Here is a 17,526-nt window from a genome sequence, read left to right on the forward strand (position 1 = left end):
TTGAGAAGCAGCAAAACAGATACAGCAGAAATATTTATGTGATGTAACACTAAATTACATCAGACTCAACCTTTGACGATCACCCTCCAGTAGGGGAGGAACACCTGCTGTAAGATCCTGGATACAGCACTGCTCAAAGGGCAAGGCAATGGTAGCTGGTGCACCTCCAATTCTCATTAACATAAAGGTAGCACAAACGCCACGAAAAAGAAAACTATTTCCATTCAAACAGCGTCTCGCTATCTTCATGCATGCACCCATCGACTGCAGCAGGGTTGTTTGCTCCAGTAAAGCTACACACAACCCTGAAAGAGTTCAACGCTGACAGATCAGGGCTTTCCAGTTCATACTATGAACTCCCTATTTTGTTTTAATTTGCCAAAAGCCAGTTTGAATCTGCCTTTAGAAGAGATCCTCTTTTGCTATTGTAAACATGGAAAATACTGACGATTAGAGAGAAAACAGTACGCACCATCTTCATCAGTTTGCACGAAACACCGGAGATACCAAAAAGCTCTTTCTTAAAAGAGTAACAGATCACTATCTATTCATTGAAAATAATTTTGAAAAAATGCTAAATACTAAAAAAAGGTCAGTTTTGCAATCAGCAAAATACAAATACTGGGAAAACACGTATAAGGAACAATTTTCCTTCTACATTATATATGTTTACCTTTGCAACTCCAGCCCTATGAGCACCTTGTGATTCCATGTACGCTAAGTATTTGTTGAACTCCCTGAATTCATCCATCGAAGGCCTAAAAGTCATGATTTTGCAGCTCGGGTTTGGAGGACTATCTGAGATGACAGCAGCCATTGTGGTTCACTTTCAATCCAGCTTTAAAAAAAAAAAAAAAGGGAAAAAATAACATACACTGAAGAGAATAATCTGTAAAACAAATTCTGAGATTCGACACACACATTTCAAACAGGAAAAAAGCTTCTGAAATCCTCTGCCTGTGCTAGCATAAAAGGCACAAAACAAATGTTTACTCTTTCTCCTTTCTCCTTGAAGAATACTCAGCCCTTACCCAGCATGAATACTATCACGTGTGACATTTATACAGCCCAGTCCATATCTCTGTTTTTAAGGTACATTTTCTCCAGTTAACCTTTAACATCACACTAGAGTCTTCCTGTGTTGATCCATCTGCAGGTTGCTGCATTTCTCTGTCTAGGGATTTACATTGCACAGGCACAATCTAGAGTAACAAAGCTACACATTTGGTAAAATATCACTATACCCATTTAGCATATGGAGAAAACTGATTAGTCACTTCCCACTCACACTGCAAACGCAGAAAAAGAGCACTCGGATGTCCTAACTCTCACATCAGCAGTCAACAACAGGACCATCTTACCCCTCATTCCCTGAAATCTCTTCAACACGAACCAAGCATGCAAGTGATACACGTAAAGACAAAAATTGCTTCCTCGTATTTCCATTTCTACACTGAGGATGGCTAATATGGTAAGTCATATTTCTGTTTCATACCAAGATACAGGACTCATGAAAGGACTGATCTTTAGGCAACTGACAGATATATTTCAGCTTCGGCAGGTGTTGCAATTTACAACTGTACATCACCATGTGCCATCTATTGTCCACAAAATTCTCCCTTAATCTTACAAAAAAGCTCATCCCAGAATACAAATAACTCCACTGTGACTAGCATTTTAGTGGTTTTGCTTTCCCAAGCATATAATTTAACTCATTCCTCATTTCCTCCATCTGCAAAATGCATGTAACCATGTTTTTTAAGCCACACACTGACACCATAAGTTTTGCTTGTATATGAGTGTATCAGCCACTAACTTCATTAGCTTCATGTCCCTTCTAGCTTGGTATGAATCACTGCACAAGAAAGCTATACGTGGAAGATGCCTTTATGTCTTTCCATGTTTCACTCATTTAGCTTGCTTCTTCTGTCCTTATTTTTCCTCACATTTTGCCTCCCCACTTCACCCAGCACACCACGCTCCCCTCTTACCACTTTAATTTAGATTTCTTTTTCCACACTCCCACCTTCAGTAACACCTTATTCTCCTTCCTACACTACTTCCCAACTCTGTTTGAACTGAAATTAACTAGATTTCTGCAACTATCCCATTCTGAAAATCAGCAGCACTACTTCAGTTTGGGGGTATTTTTGCATTTAAATTATCAAGTCCTTACAGGCAAACACACCTCAACACGTATAAGCGGGACAACTTCCTCCAGTAGTGAAAAGCTGTCTTGCACATAATACACTTTTCATTTACTCCCATCCATTAAAGTTCTACAGAGAATCTTGCTACTATGCCCAGTCCCGGGAAAATAAAGGTTGGATTTAAGACCAAAGGTGAAGCTATGCTTTCCTTCATTACAAAGTGCAACAGACGTGCTTCACTGACAGTAAAGTGACATCGGAAATACAATCAAACAGGATATTTGATTTCTCTGCACAAAATCAGCTTTTAGGCTTTCACTTTTAGATGTATTAAGTACATACATCAGTGAAATACACATACATACACACACAACCCCACCTCTAAAAAGCAAAATCTCTGCTATTTATTCACTGGGAAAAAATTTAATAGTCCTTCATTATTCATCATTTTACACCTTTCAATCCATCCCATTGACTGTATACAAGATACTTAGAAGTCAGTAGTTACTTCATCATAGCATCAGATTAACATCCTTCCCTCAATTCTTCCAACATTCTCCAACATTGTCAGTGCAGTTTTAGGGGGATTTGCAGGGGAAGAAGAGCAGCGAGAGAGAGAGGAGTTGATTCATTCTTTGGTTGATTTTTTGGGGTTTTTTTAAAGCAAATGACTTCAGCATCCACTTATGAATTTGTCTTTTACATCACTGAATTCTTTCCTTCAGTGGATAGAAAGGAACTTTTCACAAGTGTGTTTTGTCCACTTACCTGCCACGTCCAGCATTCCTAAAGCACTAACTTTAACCAGGGCAGGAAGCATGCTGCAACAACCAATAGCTGGAATTATGTTCAATTAACCAATAACTGAATTGTTGTCTAACTACTTGAACATCTCTCAGACACGTAATTTTATCTAAGCCCAAATCAGAGCAACTATTTCTGCTCAATGCAATGCCATGTTTGTAGACAATACAAAACTGGGAGGATCAGCTGATATGCCAGCAGGTCATGCTGCCATCCAGAGGTGCCCTGACAGGCTGGAGAACTGGGCTGACAGGAACCCCATAAAGCTCGACAGTGGGAAGTGCGCCTGGTGAGGAACAACCCCAGGCATACGGGGTACATGCTGTGGCTGGAGGCTGGAAAGCAGCTTCACAGAAAAGGTCTTTGCAGGTTTGGGGCAACACCAAGCTGAACACAAGCCAGCAATGCGCTCAGGCAGCAAAGGTGGCTTAAGGCGTCCCAGGCTGCATTACGAGGAATGCTTCCAGAAGTCAAGGGAAGTGATCCTCCCCTTTTATTCAGCACTGCTGAGGCCACATCTGGAGTGCTGTGCCTGGTTCTGGGCTCCCCAGTACAAGGGAGATATGGAGCTACTGGAAGAGAGTCCAGCAAAAGGCTGCTAAGATTATGAAGGGACTGGAGCATCTCTCTCATAAAGGAAGGCTGAGAGAGCCAAGATGCTTCAGCCTAGAGAAGAGAAGGCTCTCACCTATGTGTATAAACACCTAATGGGAGGGAGTGAAGAAGAAAAGAGTCTTTCTTCAGCAGTGCCCAACGAGAAGACAAATGGCAATGGGCACAACTGAAACACAGGAAATCCCATCTGAACATCAGGAAGCACTTTCTTACTGTGAGAGCAGTCAAACACTGGAAGAAGTATCTCAGAGAGGCTGCAGATTGTCTGTCCTTGGAGATACTCAAACCCCAATCGGACACAGTGCTAATCAACCTGCTCTAGCTGACCCCTCCTTGAGCAGGGTGGAGCTACACGTTCTCAAGAGGCCCCTTCCAACCCCTGCCAGTCTGTGATTCAGTGACCTTATCCAGTGTGGATATAAAGACAGAGTCAGACTCTTCCCGGTGGTGCCCAGTGACAGTACGAGTGGCAACAAGCACAAACCAAAACACATGAAATTCAGCTTAAACATAGTAAAAACCTTAGCATGAGAGTGAACCAATACTGGAAGAGGTTGCCCAGAGAAGTCGTGGAGTGCCCATCCTTAGAGATACTCAAAGGCCAGTTCAACACTGCCTGAGCAATCCACCGCAGCTAAGCCTGCTTTGTGCAGGCAGACCGGACCAGACCATCTTCAGAGATCCCTTTCCACCTCCACAGCCCTCTGATTCTGAGCTCTTCCTACCTACTGCTGCAAGTTAAACAGGCCAACTGCACAGCTAAACACACGAAGCCGAAGTTACAGTCACAAATTAATTCTGCCAACTCATGCCTGTGCACAGTGCCAGACATCACCTGCATCACCTTCCACTGCACCACAGACGAAGCCCATTTCCAAAAGCATTTATATTCATTGATTTGCCAATTAGCTTAATCAGTTTCTATGTAATCGTATTAAATGAAACAACAGATATAGAAAACCAGTTTCAAAAGGAACTCTAGTATCAACCTTTTTATCCCAGTTTTGTCTATGGGCACAAAATATACGCAAGCGTAGTGCCTGTATGTGTTCCTACAAACCTGAGGTTCTGTCTTCCCTAAGTTGTGGAACTAAGTCTGCCTAAGATGAGGGGTACAAGTCTTACACAAGCAATGTAGGAAACCACTTATCTGAAAAGGGGTAAGGAGACAAAAAAAAAGCCGCATCCAAGTGGTTCAGCTATGAGAAAAGCAGCAGGATGATTTTGGCCAGCATCTGATCTCAAGCAACAGGCACAACAAATTACCACATAAATTAGTACAATAAAAATTCCTCTCAACCAAGACATCTCACCAAAACACAGCAGTTTCAATACCTGAGCTGGTTTAAAAACAGCGATATAACAAACAAATGTGTAACTGCCAAATGAACTGAACATACTCTAGCACTTAGCCACAATGAAGAAATTAGTTAATTTAAGAATTGTTAATCAACCTCATAAATGGTGACTAACTCATACTAACTTCCACAATCACACATGCCAGCATGCTTGCTTGGCTCCTAGATTCCCAAAATCCTGTTAGCATAACATACCAAAGTAAAGATTATTTTTTTACATCTCTGGAACTAAGGCTCAAGTATGTAACAGAACCATACTGTGATGAACCCGAATCTGTATCAGAAGCAGGATTAATAACTTTCAACTAATCATGAAGACGTGTATAGCACTGGAAATGCAAAATTTTTGCCCAGCTTCACTGGAGTGTGAAAAATACAAATCTTTTCTTTCACAGGATCTTTTTTCTACCTGCTTCCATGCATCTTACGGTCCAGTTCCCTATCCAATGACCACACAGACCAGCCAGCTCTGTAACTTCTGGTGGAAATAAACGGTTTGATCCATGTTCCTGAGTCACCCTTCTTCCTCAGTAAAAGACATCTTCTCAATAACTTACTGGGTAAAACAGCTCTTTGATAAGCACAATGCTGGTAAGAACACTCCTTGATTCTACCATATAACACCCGTAGTTTAAGAGGCACATCATAAAGGCTATGCAGTACTTGCTACGCTACAACTTCATAAACTTCTTATTAGATGATGTTATTCATTTTATGATTTCTTAGTAAGTTAACACCTTTACAGCTATGATCTACCAGTTGAGACTTCTTAAATTCATTTCACAATATTATTGCAGTAATGTTCGTTATAAATGCCGATTTAAAACAGTAAGCACCAGTACTGAGTTACATGACTTAAACTTACCACAGAAAAACACAGCTATGCTACAAACAACCAGAAAATGTTGGCCTTCCAATTTAATTCTATTCACTTCTAACACACTATGTAATTCTCTCAGGACTCTGCGGAATTCAAGAGTCCTACATACTTTCTCCCACCAACTCTACTTTTGCACTTTTCCTCACGTACAAAAATTCAGTTATACTTTACCGAAACATTAAAACACGAAAGCATAAAATGTATTTCAGTATAAGAGTTAAGAGGCCTTCAGAGGTTCTTTTGTAGACAAGAACATAACTACTAAGATGTCATTCTAAGGCAAAATCCTCACTGCAATCATACTATCACTATCTTAACTATTCCACTTAGGTGTATACTTAACTACCCATTTTGTGGTATTACAGAGCTGTACAAACTGAGAAGAAAACTTCCAGAGTTTTTATTTGCTACCACACAATGAAATATGCAAGTCATTAGTAAATACAAAGTCACAGAAACAAAGGGAGTATGTACATTTAGGCTGCACGTTACAAAACAGAATCACAGAATCATAGAATCATAGAAAGGTTTGGGTTGGAAGGGGCCTCAAAGATCATCTAGTTCCAACCCCCCTGCCATGGGCAGGGACACCCTCCACTACACCAGGTTGCCCAAAGCCTCATCCAACCTGGCCTTGAACACTTCCAGCGATGGGGCAGCCACAGCTTCTCTGGGCAACCTGTGCCACTGCCTGACCACCCTCAGAGTGAAAAATTTCATCCTTATATCTGATCTAAATCTCCCCTCTTTCAGTTTAAAGCCATTGGCCCTTGTTATATCACTACATGCCCTTGGAAAAAGTCCCTCCTCAGCTTTCCTGTAGAAAGACAAGTAATACATACAGAGGAATTTTTTTACAGTTATTTTAAATCCCTCATATCAACATCGTAATCAGCCATTTTCGGTCCCCCTTACAAGACAGTATTGCACACTGATGAGGTTGCCCAGGACTATCTAGAAAAGTAGATGGTAATGTGAATGAGCGAGAAGACATACTCCACTCAAATTAGCACGGATCAGTACTTTTCGTAACACTGACAAAAAGAAATTTTAGCTAATCATGGGAAAGCTTTAGTCAAACAGGTTCAAGCTATGAGCCTGGTACAATAAACTGCAAAGCCTTGCCGTAAAGCTTGAGTTTCTCAATGACCTAGTAGTTTGCCCATGCCTTCAAACACGTCTGGTTAAACAGTGCGAAATGTAGAAAAAATGCAAGCACATAGCTTGTTCAAAGTTGCCAGCTAAAGAGCCAATAGCTGGGTTAAGGAATCTGATCCTCCTTTTAAAAAGCTTACAGGCTTTCTCAATAGACCTTCGAGTCACCAGCTAGGAGGATATTAATGCTACATTTGCCTCAATACTACAGAAGTGGAAACGTGAGGTCAGTAAGGTTTAATCATCCACATCTATGTCAGTACGTGGCCTGAGAAACACAACGAGCCTATTCCAAAATGTCTACGTACAACACTAGAAAATCTCACACACTCACAGCAAGACAAAATCTCATCAAAGCTACCCATATTTACATAATCCAGGATGAAAACACATTTCACCAGTTATGATGACAGACAGAAGCATTTTTAAACAAATCCTGTAACATTTAAACAGCATAGCTGTTAAGTACAAACATAACACATCCAATACTTTGATATGTACATTAACTACCAGAACAAAAAGGTTATAAAAGACTCCAGAAAGCTTCTCAGAGGATGCCAAAACAAAAGGAAAAAAAAAAAAAAAACCACACACACACAAAAAAACAACACAAACAGAAAAGAGAGGCAGAAAAAAAAAAAAAAACTTTCTGCGTGCTTTGACATTAGTAACTAAGGCCAGACACGGGAAGAGTTAATTACCTGTGCCTACAGGACAGAAGCGTACATGCTTGATGACACACTTTATTCCGCACGATTGTCTGGTGAGCACAGAATCTAAAGGATTGTTCCTTCTATATCCAAAGAAAATGAAAGGACCTCTATATTCCATCGTATCCAACGAATCTCAAATACCCAAACCAGTACTAGGAAGCTACAGTTTCCAGCCTCCTCTGGCAGAACAGTTGGCTGCTTTTTCCAATGCCTACACCTTATCATATTCCTAAAGCTGTCGGGATACTGAGCATCATTTATCGTTGAAAGAGTTCTCTGATAAACACCATTCTTCCACGCACAATCCCCCACACCCTCACAAGAACACCAGAATTGGAAAACTTCTTCCAAGTTTTTCATTTATTGGATACCTAATATAGCAATCCAAACCAGCAATTGCGTTTAACCAAACTACAAGCAGGGCACTGATTTATACCACTAGAAAATGCTCTATGAAAGCAGAATCAAACTCACCAGAAGAACAGCACTTGTTAATTTACAGTTGGTTAAAACGCACAAAAACCTGCATCTTCACTACACGAAACCAACCTTCCGTATTACCGCATTCCCTCTCTGCCTTAATCCTAAACTGTCAGATCTCCTCCGAAGGCTATCCACCTCTTTTTATCTCTAGTGTAACATGAACTAACCAGTACTTGGAGTTCCACCCCTCACTGGCAGGGAACCAAAACGTTCTGGCTTTAAAACACCCAAGACTCGACGCAATTGTTCTTCTAAAGGTGTTTTGAGGGAGGCATCTCCTGATTGCCAAACAGTGCCCACTTTGGCCCCTGCACTGAAAGCACGGATGAACGAAAAATGAGAAAAAAATCAGCCTCCTGCATCTGCTCTACTAAACACAAAATTATTAGCTAACGTGGAAAAGCGCTAAATAACTGTAGGCTGTTTGAGTCATACATGTGCCATATAATTAGTGCATTGATTTTCTATAAGATCAGATTATTTTATTATTTCTGTGTGTTCAATACATAAAATATCAACGTCCACAACCTCCTCTCAGCAAGCCAAATTAAACAAATTACATAAAGTAAGCTCCAGTAAATGAGAAAAAGAAGGAATACAGGAAGAAAAAAAGAACAAACCTTAGAAGACCATCGCTTCTCACAGATAAATTAGTTAAAACACACATTCTTCCCCTTTTTCTTTTCTTTTGATTTTTCACACTAACTACGAGACAACAGGCATTCGAGGAAGGATTAATTCATCCTGAGAAATTTTTTTCAAACAACTAACAACAAGAAAATAAACCTGTCCAGATAAAGGCATGCACAAAAATTTGGTTCATATGTCAGATAAAGGCATGCACAGCATTTTGTTGAGGCTGATCTGAAAGAAAACACAAAATAATCTATTTGAAAACAGTTCTCTGGTACAAAAGTTTTCAATTTAAAAAAAAAAAAAAGACAGAGTATTCATAATACAAAGTTCTAGCCACTGTTTTTTAGGAATCATTTAATAAAAACACTTCGTTGACAAAACTTGAGGAAAATTACAATTTTTTTCACTAACCTCCTATTTTCAGAGTCTGTTTTGCAAAACAAAAAGTAGGAAGTTTGTACAACCAGCTCTTCAAGAGCTGGAAAGGAAACAAGCAGTAGAAAAACAGATCTTTAATGTATAATAGTCTAAGCAGGAATTTTATTTACAACATAAATAAACTCTATAAGCTCATTCAGTAATTTATCACAGATACAGGGAGATTCACTTCTGCATTTTCGTATCTCATTTTTTAAAAGTTTTTAGCATAATCTGTAAGTAGGTACCACCCAACTCCCTATATCGTTTGTAAAGCAAATTCAAAGATGTAAGATACTCCAACAGTGCACATCACTAGCTACAGGAATGAATTTCAGGTAGCTGGAAACATAAAAGCACAGTTGGCACGTCCAACTATTACTGAGCTTGCAAACAGCTAATTCTCAATGTAATTTGTTTGTGCATAATGGTGTTTGAATTGTTCCTTTAATGGCTGTAAGCGTGCATGCAAATGCTGTCCTGGTTTCTCTGGGAGGGGATCACAGAATCAATTTTCCGTTCAGAGAAGCTACGTTTCCGAAGTCAGCTGCAATTTTAAAGAGACTGCAGCACCTAACCCCGTGAGAACAAAGTTGATAAGGCACTTTCAGGTTACAGCCAGCTGTGGTGTGCAGGCATCCATAGTGATCAGGGACTTTTCAACTTGTTTTTGCTCAGGACCCAGATGTCCAAGAACCTGAGGGGAGCGCGGCCAGGGCAAATGGGGATTCCATACCATGTAACGTCACGCTCACTATACATTGGAAAGTTTGTTGGGGACCCTCTCTCTCTTCCTTAGTGGTAAGCATCCCTGGAGGGTCTCACCCTTCATTCAGCTCCTTAGGCCTACTCTCTCGTTTGGGATCACAGTTTCAGTATTTTCCTGCTCTAGGATCACCAGCCAGGAACTGGTCAAGGTGTGATGAGCAACTGCACCATACATCACTTGTCTGTATATATTATTATAGAATCATAGAATCACAGAATGCTTTGGGTTGGAAGGGACCTCAAAGATCATCTAGTTCCAACCCCCTGAGAAGGAACAGGCAAGGGCTTATTTCAGTTGTCTAAGGTCACGTCCCTGGTGCCATTTCTGATGCTCCTGGAAGAGTATGGGCTCCTAAAACTCTTCTATCATGTCTGTCAGCTTCACACCAATGTCCCCGACACCCTTGGATGTCCCAACGGTACAGGATCCCCATGTTTACCCATCAGCTGAAGCTGCCTGGGCACCATTCCCAACTCAAGAACATCCAAGCCTGGAAGAAACAGGGGTGAAGGTCCCAGCAAACCAGTAGCTAAAAGTAAAAAGTTGAGTTCTTGAGTTGGATTGAAGTGAAACGCTTTGATTTGAAAGGCAGCATTGCAGCGGGACAAGTTCAGGCTTTCCGGTGAGTCATCTCCTTTCTTTTCAACAGTCAGTGCTTGAAGAGCTGATGATAATGATGCTCTACAAGCCATAAATTTCTTTGTAGCTTTGAGGACAAACTTGGAAACTCTCGTTAAAAGTTTTGCCCAGCTTTATTTTTTTAATTTTTTTTTTTTCAATTTCAATTATTAAATAGTTCGTTCTTATCTCCATCCACAGGTCTTCCTTCCTTTTCCCAACTCCCCTTCTCGAGTGGGGAGGGGTCACTGGGTAATAGGACAGCTGGCTGTTGTTCAGCCCCCTACCTGGGGCTAAACATAGACACTAGTTTATGTACCTGGCTTAGAAAACAAAAAGATTCTATTTATCCGGAATTCCAAATCTGTTTATGTTATTTGATCATGTTAGCTGCTAAAATAAACGTACAGGTCACATGTTTTGTATTTGTGGTATGAGGCAGTTGTAAGTCAAATCTCATGGTTAGGTATGTATTCATCAAACATCCAGCAGCCACCAGGAAGCATCAATTAAGTTTAAAATCATTAGGAGTATTAAAGTATATAATTGATTATAAAAACTTAAGAAATCAGGAATCTGAATAGGTAACCATATTTTGAAGCTCCTAAAACCATCTCAATGTAACTAAAAAGCACTAAGTAGTTTCGCAAACTTCAGGTTTGCATTTCTATGTCTTGGTACTACCTTCACAGCAATTATTTCCAAAAACATAAAAGTTATCTATTTTGAACCCATAAATATTGAACTGCAAAAATGAAGTGAATTCATTCCATAGTGTCCTGGTTTCAGCTGGGACAGAGTGAGTTGTTCTTTTCAGCAGCCAGAAGAGCTCTGTGTTTTGGTTTTAGGCTGGGATTCACTATGAGAAGAATGTTGATAGTGCAATGATGCTTGTGGTTGCTGCTGAGACATCAAGGACTTTTCAGCTTCCTGTGTTCTTGCCAGTGTGCAGGAGCACAAAAGGATAAGGGGGAGCACGGCCAGGACAGAGGGTCCACAACTCCCCTTATGACTTGGACTTAGACTTAGGATTGAGGGCTAAAGTGACCAATGGAGTATTCCATATCATGCGACATCATGCCCAGTACAAAAGTGAGGGTCAGCCGGAAAGAAGGGCCTTTGCTCTTCTGGGACTCTCACTTTGGGACTCTCAGAGTGCTCCCTCTGTCTCACTCTCTATTTTTGGGCCTCCTGTTCATCCAGGATTGTGGTGTCGGGATTTATCTGTTTCGGGATCATTAGTTCGGGATGAGATAGGCCTCAGTCAAGGGGTGGTGAGCAATCACACCGTACATCACTCGTTCATATATATTTATCATTGTACATATATGTGTACATATATATATACTGGTAACAGTAGTATTAAACTGTTCTTATCTCAACCCACGGGTCTCTTTTCCTTTTCTCCTTTAATGCCTTTCCTCATCCCTGGGGGTGGGCAGGGGGTGAGTCACCGGCTGTGCAGAGTTTAGCTGCCGGAGCATCCTAAACCACGACACATAGACATTCTTCTCCCACACCAGACTCACAGCATGCAACACATCTTGAAATAATTGTTCTGGGACATAAGGCAAGAAGGAAAAAAAAAAAAGTGTTTTTCCCATTTTTATTTGCAATTCACATTTCAGGAGTTTTTACCTGTGTTTTCATTAAAAATAAAGTATGAACTCTGCAGTCAGAAGCAGGATGTAACAGCCTTCAACAGCAGCAAGTCAGACCTATCAAGTTTCCACAGCTGCTAACAGCAGACATCTAGGAAAAGGTGTCAGGATAGCTTACAATTATACTTCAATTATACTCTTCCAGAATACTGTCTCAGCCTTCAGCAATGTACAGATCAAGGAATCCTCAAACAAAGAGGATATTATTGCATTTTGTGGACTTTGATGGATTTTTTTGCCCATGACTTTTAACCTTTGTAGGCCTTTAATATCCAAAATATCTCATGACAAAGCATTCCAAAATCCATATGCTAAGTGATATTATCTCCTTCTGTGCATTTTGAATAGTTCACATTTCGGTGTCATCCGACATCTCATGTGCACTCTTATCTGCTCATATTTACCTTCAGACCACACATGACTTGCAGATCTCTACCCTGGTCTCCTGCACTCATCTGTTTTCTAAGCTGAAGATTCCTAATCTCCTCACAAAAAATCCATTCCATGCCTCTGATCATCACTGCATCCTCTTTCTGGACCTTTACCAGTTCCAGTAAATTACTTTTAGTCAGGGGAAAGGACTATCAAAGCTGTAAGCACTATTCAAGATGCAAGTAAACCACAAATTCACACAATGGTGTAACGACATTCTCAAATTTGGATGTAGTCCTCACAGAGACCAGAGAGCAGCTTGGCCCAGATCTCAGTTTTTAAAAAGGCAATTTACAAGCACCCCAAAGTTCAGAAGAATACTCATTGCTAATGCAGCCTATGATGTTACTGGAGCTACAATAGCAGGTGGTGGATGCAAACTGCTTCCTCATCAAACACTTTTAAATGTTTCTGACAGGTCTATCATTTCTGCCAATACACATTTCTCAAAAAAACTCCCTAACACATTACTAACTGCCTTTACAGATCTCCTCCCAAAAGATACATCCTGGATTTCACAACTCCTTAACATCAAAATACACATATTCTTTTCAGCGATGTCTTCTCCCAACAGTGAGGACGCTTTTCAGAAGCCACCGCTACATGGCCAATCCTTTATCAGAGGCTGAACAAAGACAGGTCAAAAAAAAAAAAACCAACCCCAAACTGTAAATGAGTGTCTATAACTTGAGAAACAGAAAGACGCACCTTTTTCCCCTTAAAGCTGCTCATGGCACACCTGAGACTGTATTTCTGGAGCCGTGATAAGGTCTAGCTGCTATCAACCTTCGCGGCAAGCGCTTCCCCTCTCACAAAAGATTCCGTAATTCAAAGATGCCATGCGATTCCCCTAAAATGGACTCGCAGGCTGGCATCACTGAATCCACAACGCCGTAACAGACAGAGAGCAAGAACAAGGAAGCAACATCGTGCCTCTCTGGAACTTGCAGCTCCAGCACCTCATATCACTCTGCAACGCAAAAAGTTCAACGAAAAGCAAACTATATAGCTAACATTTGTACAGCAGGGACCTGCACAGATTTGTATCTCAAGAAATCCATAAGAAATTTCCATGGGGACAACAAAACATTGTGAGCTTGGAAGTTTCAGCAACTCAAACATAAACCAAATCTATGACCCTGAAGGTGACAAATCATCTAAGAAAAAGTTTTTCCTTTTTTACTGATCTCAGTTTGGAAATATCTGTCATCACTTATTCAAATCAAATATTCTGAATACTTCTATCTAAAATTTAACCCAAACATGAAGAGTTTGATTCCTAGAACTTAGGGATTTTCTTAAACTCTTTTATTTCTACACCTTTATTCATAGCTCAGTCTACAGATTTGTGTACTTTTCCGTAGTTTTAATTTTAGTTTTAAATAAAAATTCCCCCCTTTTCTTCAAAATAAATTCCCCCCTTCTCTTCATGATCATAAACATTTTATCCAGCTCCAAAGCCTTAAGTTCACTTAGCATTTTAGCAACTTATAAATTATGCTTTAAGCAAAAAAATACATTGTGGAAATGAAACAAAACCTGACCCAGCACAGTAATTTTTGTCATAAAGCATCTATTACGAATAGGAGTATTTATCTAGGTCTTCCTCGAGACAGGCTACCTGCTAATAACTGGCATTTTAATTTTTTTTTAGACAAAACCCAGCAGGAAATCATAGGTCTACTGAGCTAAATCACAACAGCCTCAATTGAGTGATTCTACATTTCACAGGCAGAAATATCACAAAGGAACTGGAGCGTATTTTGTTTGTAAAACTCTGTGAACTACTCTCCTATAATACCTGCAACAGTCATATATATAATATCCTGTCATGTCTGAGAATCAGAAAGAGAAACAGATTAGACACTGAAATTTTTCAATATTCAGTCTCGACAAGAGGACGTGTTTTTGAGTTTTAACTCTTGCAATTTTAACACCTCAAACTAAAAATCTTGACGATTTTTGTAATCTGTTGTTTACAGACACTGTCCTCAGGTTTTAGGATATACTGCCCTAAGTACACTGCCCAAAATATACTGTTCTGCAAATGTTAGATGTAAATAGAATTAAGGTTAAACATGAGTGCTTGCATAAATCAGTAGTAGGGCTATTCACACGGACAAAGTTAACTCATCCACGACGCATAACTCCACAATGTTAAACAGGCAAAATGAAGTTGGAGCAAAACGTAAGCCTACAACAGAGTGAATTATGACATGCAATGCCAACTAAGGAACCTGAAGTTCTAACTCTTTACACACCAAAACGACAATGTTCGTAACGCACTCTGGGTCAGCAAACTGTTACGAGCGCCTTCATTATGTGATCTGATTACACAACAATTACCACCTTTTAAGCATAAAATTCTGTATTTCCTCAAAATATCTTCTGAGTCAGTCTATTAATCCAAATGAAAATCAAGGAAAGAACTCAACACATCACTTGTTCATTTTGAGATCTGAAACATTAAGGTCTCTAGTGACTATGAAGTTTTTTACTACATAAAATCTTAACATTTCAGAACAATTCACGTGATCATTCAGAGAACTTGAAAATATCTTGTATTAGTAGAATTACAGTAAAACGCACTCTCTTTGGAGCTTTGTGTATACTAAAAATGTGTTTCAAAAGGTATGAAGAGGTTTTTTGTTTATGTTGGGGGTAGTAGGATAAAAATACCATCTTTGTAAAATATATTTGACCAAAACTGACACCATCATATACTCCATTCACATTCTGTCCAGCATCATGCTGATAAAACATATCCCAGCAAAAAACACCTGCATAAAAAAAACGAAAATTTCAAAGTGAATTAAGGGCAGAACTAAGAAGTAGATCCATCAAGGGCCATTTAAAGTGAGAAAGTCCTAAATCTACTCAAATCAGTATTTTTTAACCAGGACATAAAATTACACATGAAATCACTGATTTTTTAAAATAATTTAATAATTACTGTGCTTGTTCGTAATAGTTTAGGAAGATTCTAATAATTAGCACTTGACAACATAATTTTCTCACTTGAACGCACTGCTGTGGCAAGAGTGCATTCAGATTTGGTGCAGAACTGTTTACCCGATTTGTTTAGAAACCAGGTGAAGAGATACAAAATTCTGCACTCAACACTCATCAATAACTAAGGACTAAAAATTAAAAGACTTGAATTTTTTCTTCTATTTCATCAAATTTACCATTTAAAAAAAAAAAAAAAGACCAGGTTGGTTTTTTTTTTTTCGTTTTCCAGTCTTGTGTTTGGAAGGTACTTCTGTGAAGCTATTCCATCAGCTAGGTACCACAGTTCAAGGGAAAATAAGGGTAAAGCCCAAGACAAATTATATACCACAGTCATTTTCACGTTTTTGGTTAATTAAGAACATGAACAAAAAACACAGTGAGGTGACAAAAAATAGCCTGCATTAGGCTGCCAGTAAATTTATTTCTTGTGGAAAGTGTTTCGGCTTAAAAAGCTGCCAGTTTAGTAGCCACCAGGTAACTTTTGTTGCTGCTGTTGCTAATGTCTCAGAAAAGATGCAGAGAATCATAAATCTGCGGTTTTTAACAGCATAAAAAAATGACTGTTGTTTATGCTCTGAGCTAGTATAAATCTTTAAAAAAACAGGGACATCAAGCATTTTTTCTAACACAGTTAATCCAGCATAAAAAAATATTTTGTATACACCTCTCACTTCAGATCGCCCGTTAAAATCAACTGCGGAAGGGAGAAGGCTCATTAGGAGAAGGCTAATTAACACGGCTTAAAGCCCTGATCCCGAAAGTGGCCCTGGAAGCGCGGAGCGCTCCAACCACGGACAGACAGACCGACAGCCACGGGATCGGCGCGGAACCGCGCGTTTTACTCCGAAGGCAGCTTTAAAGTGCTTTTCCAACACTTTACAACTCTCGACTTCCAAGAACGCCCCAACGACACGCGGCGAGGAACGAGCTGTACGTATGGCCGCGGCTGTACTTTGGAAAAAGTAATAAAAAAAAGGGGCTGCTTGGAAAACCCGCAGAGTTTCCTCACGGCCCAGAAGGGCGGAGAGAGGGAACGCCGCGTTCCACCTGCCCGTCCGCCCCGGGCGCCCGGCAACCGCCGGACCCCTCGGCGCGCTCCCACCGACCGCCCCGAACCGGACCCACCGGCCGCCAACGGCAACGCCAAGAACGTTGTTTTCCCGTCGCCCGCCGGTTTCGCTTCCCCCGCTCGGCCCCAGCCGCCGTCCCCTCCCTCGCACCGCGGAGCCCCCGGACGGACCGCCCCCCGGCCGCAGCGGGTCCCGGCGCCTCACGCCCCTCAGCGCGGGGCTGCCGGGCGGCACGGCGGCCGCTCCGCGCTCCGCACCCGACCCTTACGGCTCGCCCCGGCGCCGGCAGCCCGGCGAGCCGCGGCCCCGCGCTCCGACCCGGCCTGCCCCGCCGCGCCCCGCCTCGTCGCCGCTCGGCCCCGGCTCGGACACACACCGCGGCCGCCCCGCACCTCCTTCCCGCGAACCCGCCGCCGCCCGGCCCGGCCGGGAGCTCGCCCCGCACCTGTCCGGGAGAGCGCTGAGGGCAGCCGCAGCCAGAGGAAGGCAGGAGGGAGGGAGAGCGGCGGCAGCGCGATGCACGCCCGGCCCGGCCCGGCCCCGCCGCCACCTCCCCCGCGGCTCCTCCCGCCGGTACCTCAGGGACGCCCCGCTCCCCGCGCGGATGACAGCTACCGACTGCGCATGCGCGCAGCGCCCCCCGCGCCGGCAGAGTGGGCGGGGGGGGGGGGGGGGGGGGGGGGGGGGGAGAACACGTGACGGGGGAGCGGCGGCGCGTCACGCGCCGGCAGCGGGCGGTGCCGCCGGCGCTTC

The 17,526-nt window shown here is 41.7% G+C and overlaps 1 protein-coding gene across 1 annotated transcript in view; it reads right to left on the reverse strand.

Moving 5' to 3' along the window:
• Positions 1–17,238, reverse strand: part of KDM4C (lysine demethylase 4C) — a 286,953-nt gene extending 269,715 nt beyond the window's left edge. Inside the window, exons 1-2 of the mRNA XM_086628662.1 lie at positions 17,219–17,238; positions 674–838 (exon numbers count right to left, since the gene is read on the reverse strand). Coding sequence (XP_086484788.1) covers positions 674–817 — 144 coding nt within the window. The 5' untranslated portion in view covers positions 818–838; positions 17,219–17,238. The remainder of the gene's footprint in view (positions 1–673; positions 839–17,218) is intronic.
• Positions 17,239–17,526: the final 288 nt, after the last annotated feature.

Source organism: Tauraco erythrolophus, chromosome Z, assembly GCF_009769465.1.
Source record: "Tauraco erythrolophus isolate bTauEry1 chromosome Z, bTauEry1.pri, whole genome shotgun sequence".
NCBI lineage: Eukaryota > Metazoa > Chordata > Aves > Musophagiformes > Musophagidae > Tauraco > Tauraco erythrolophus.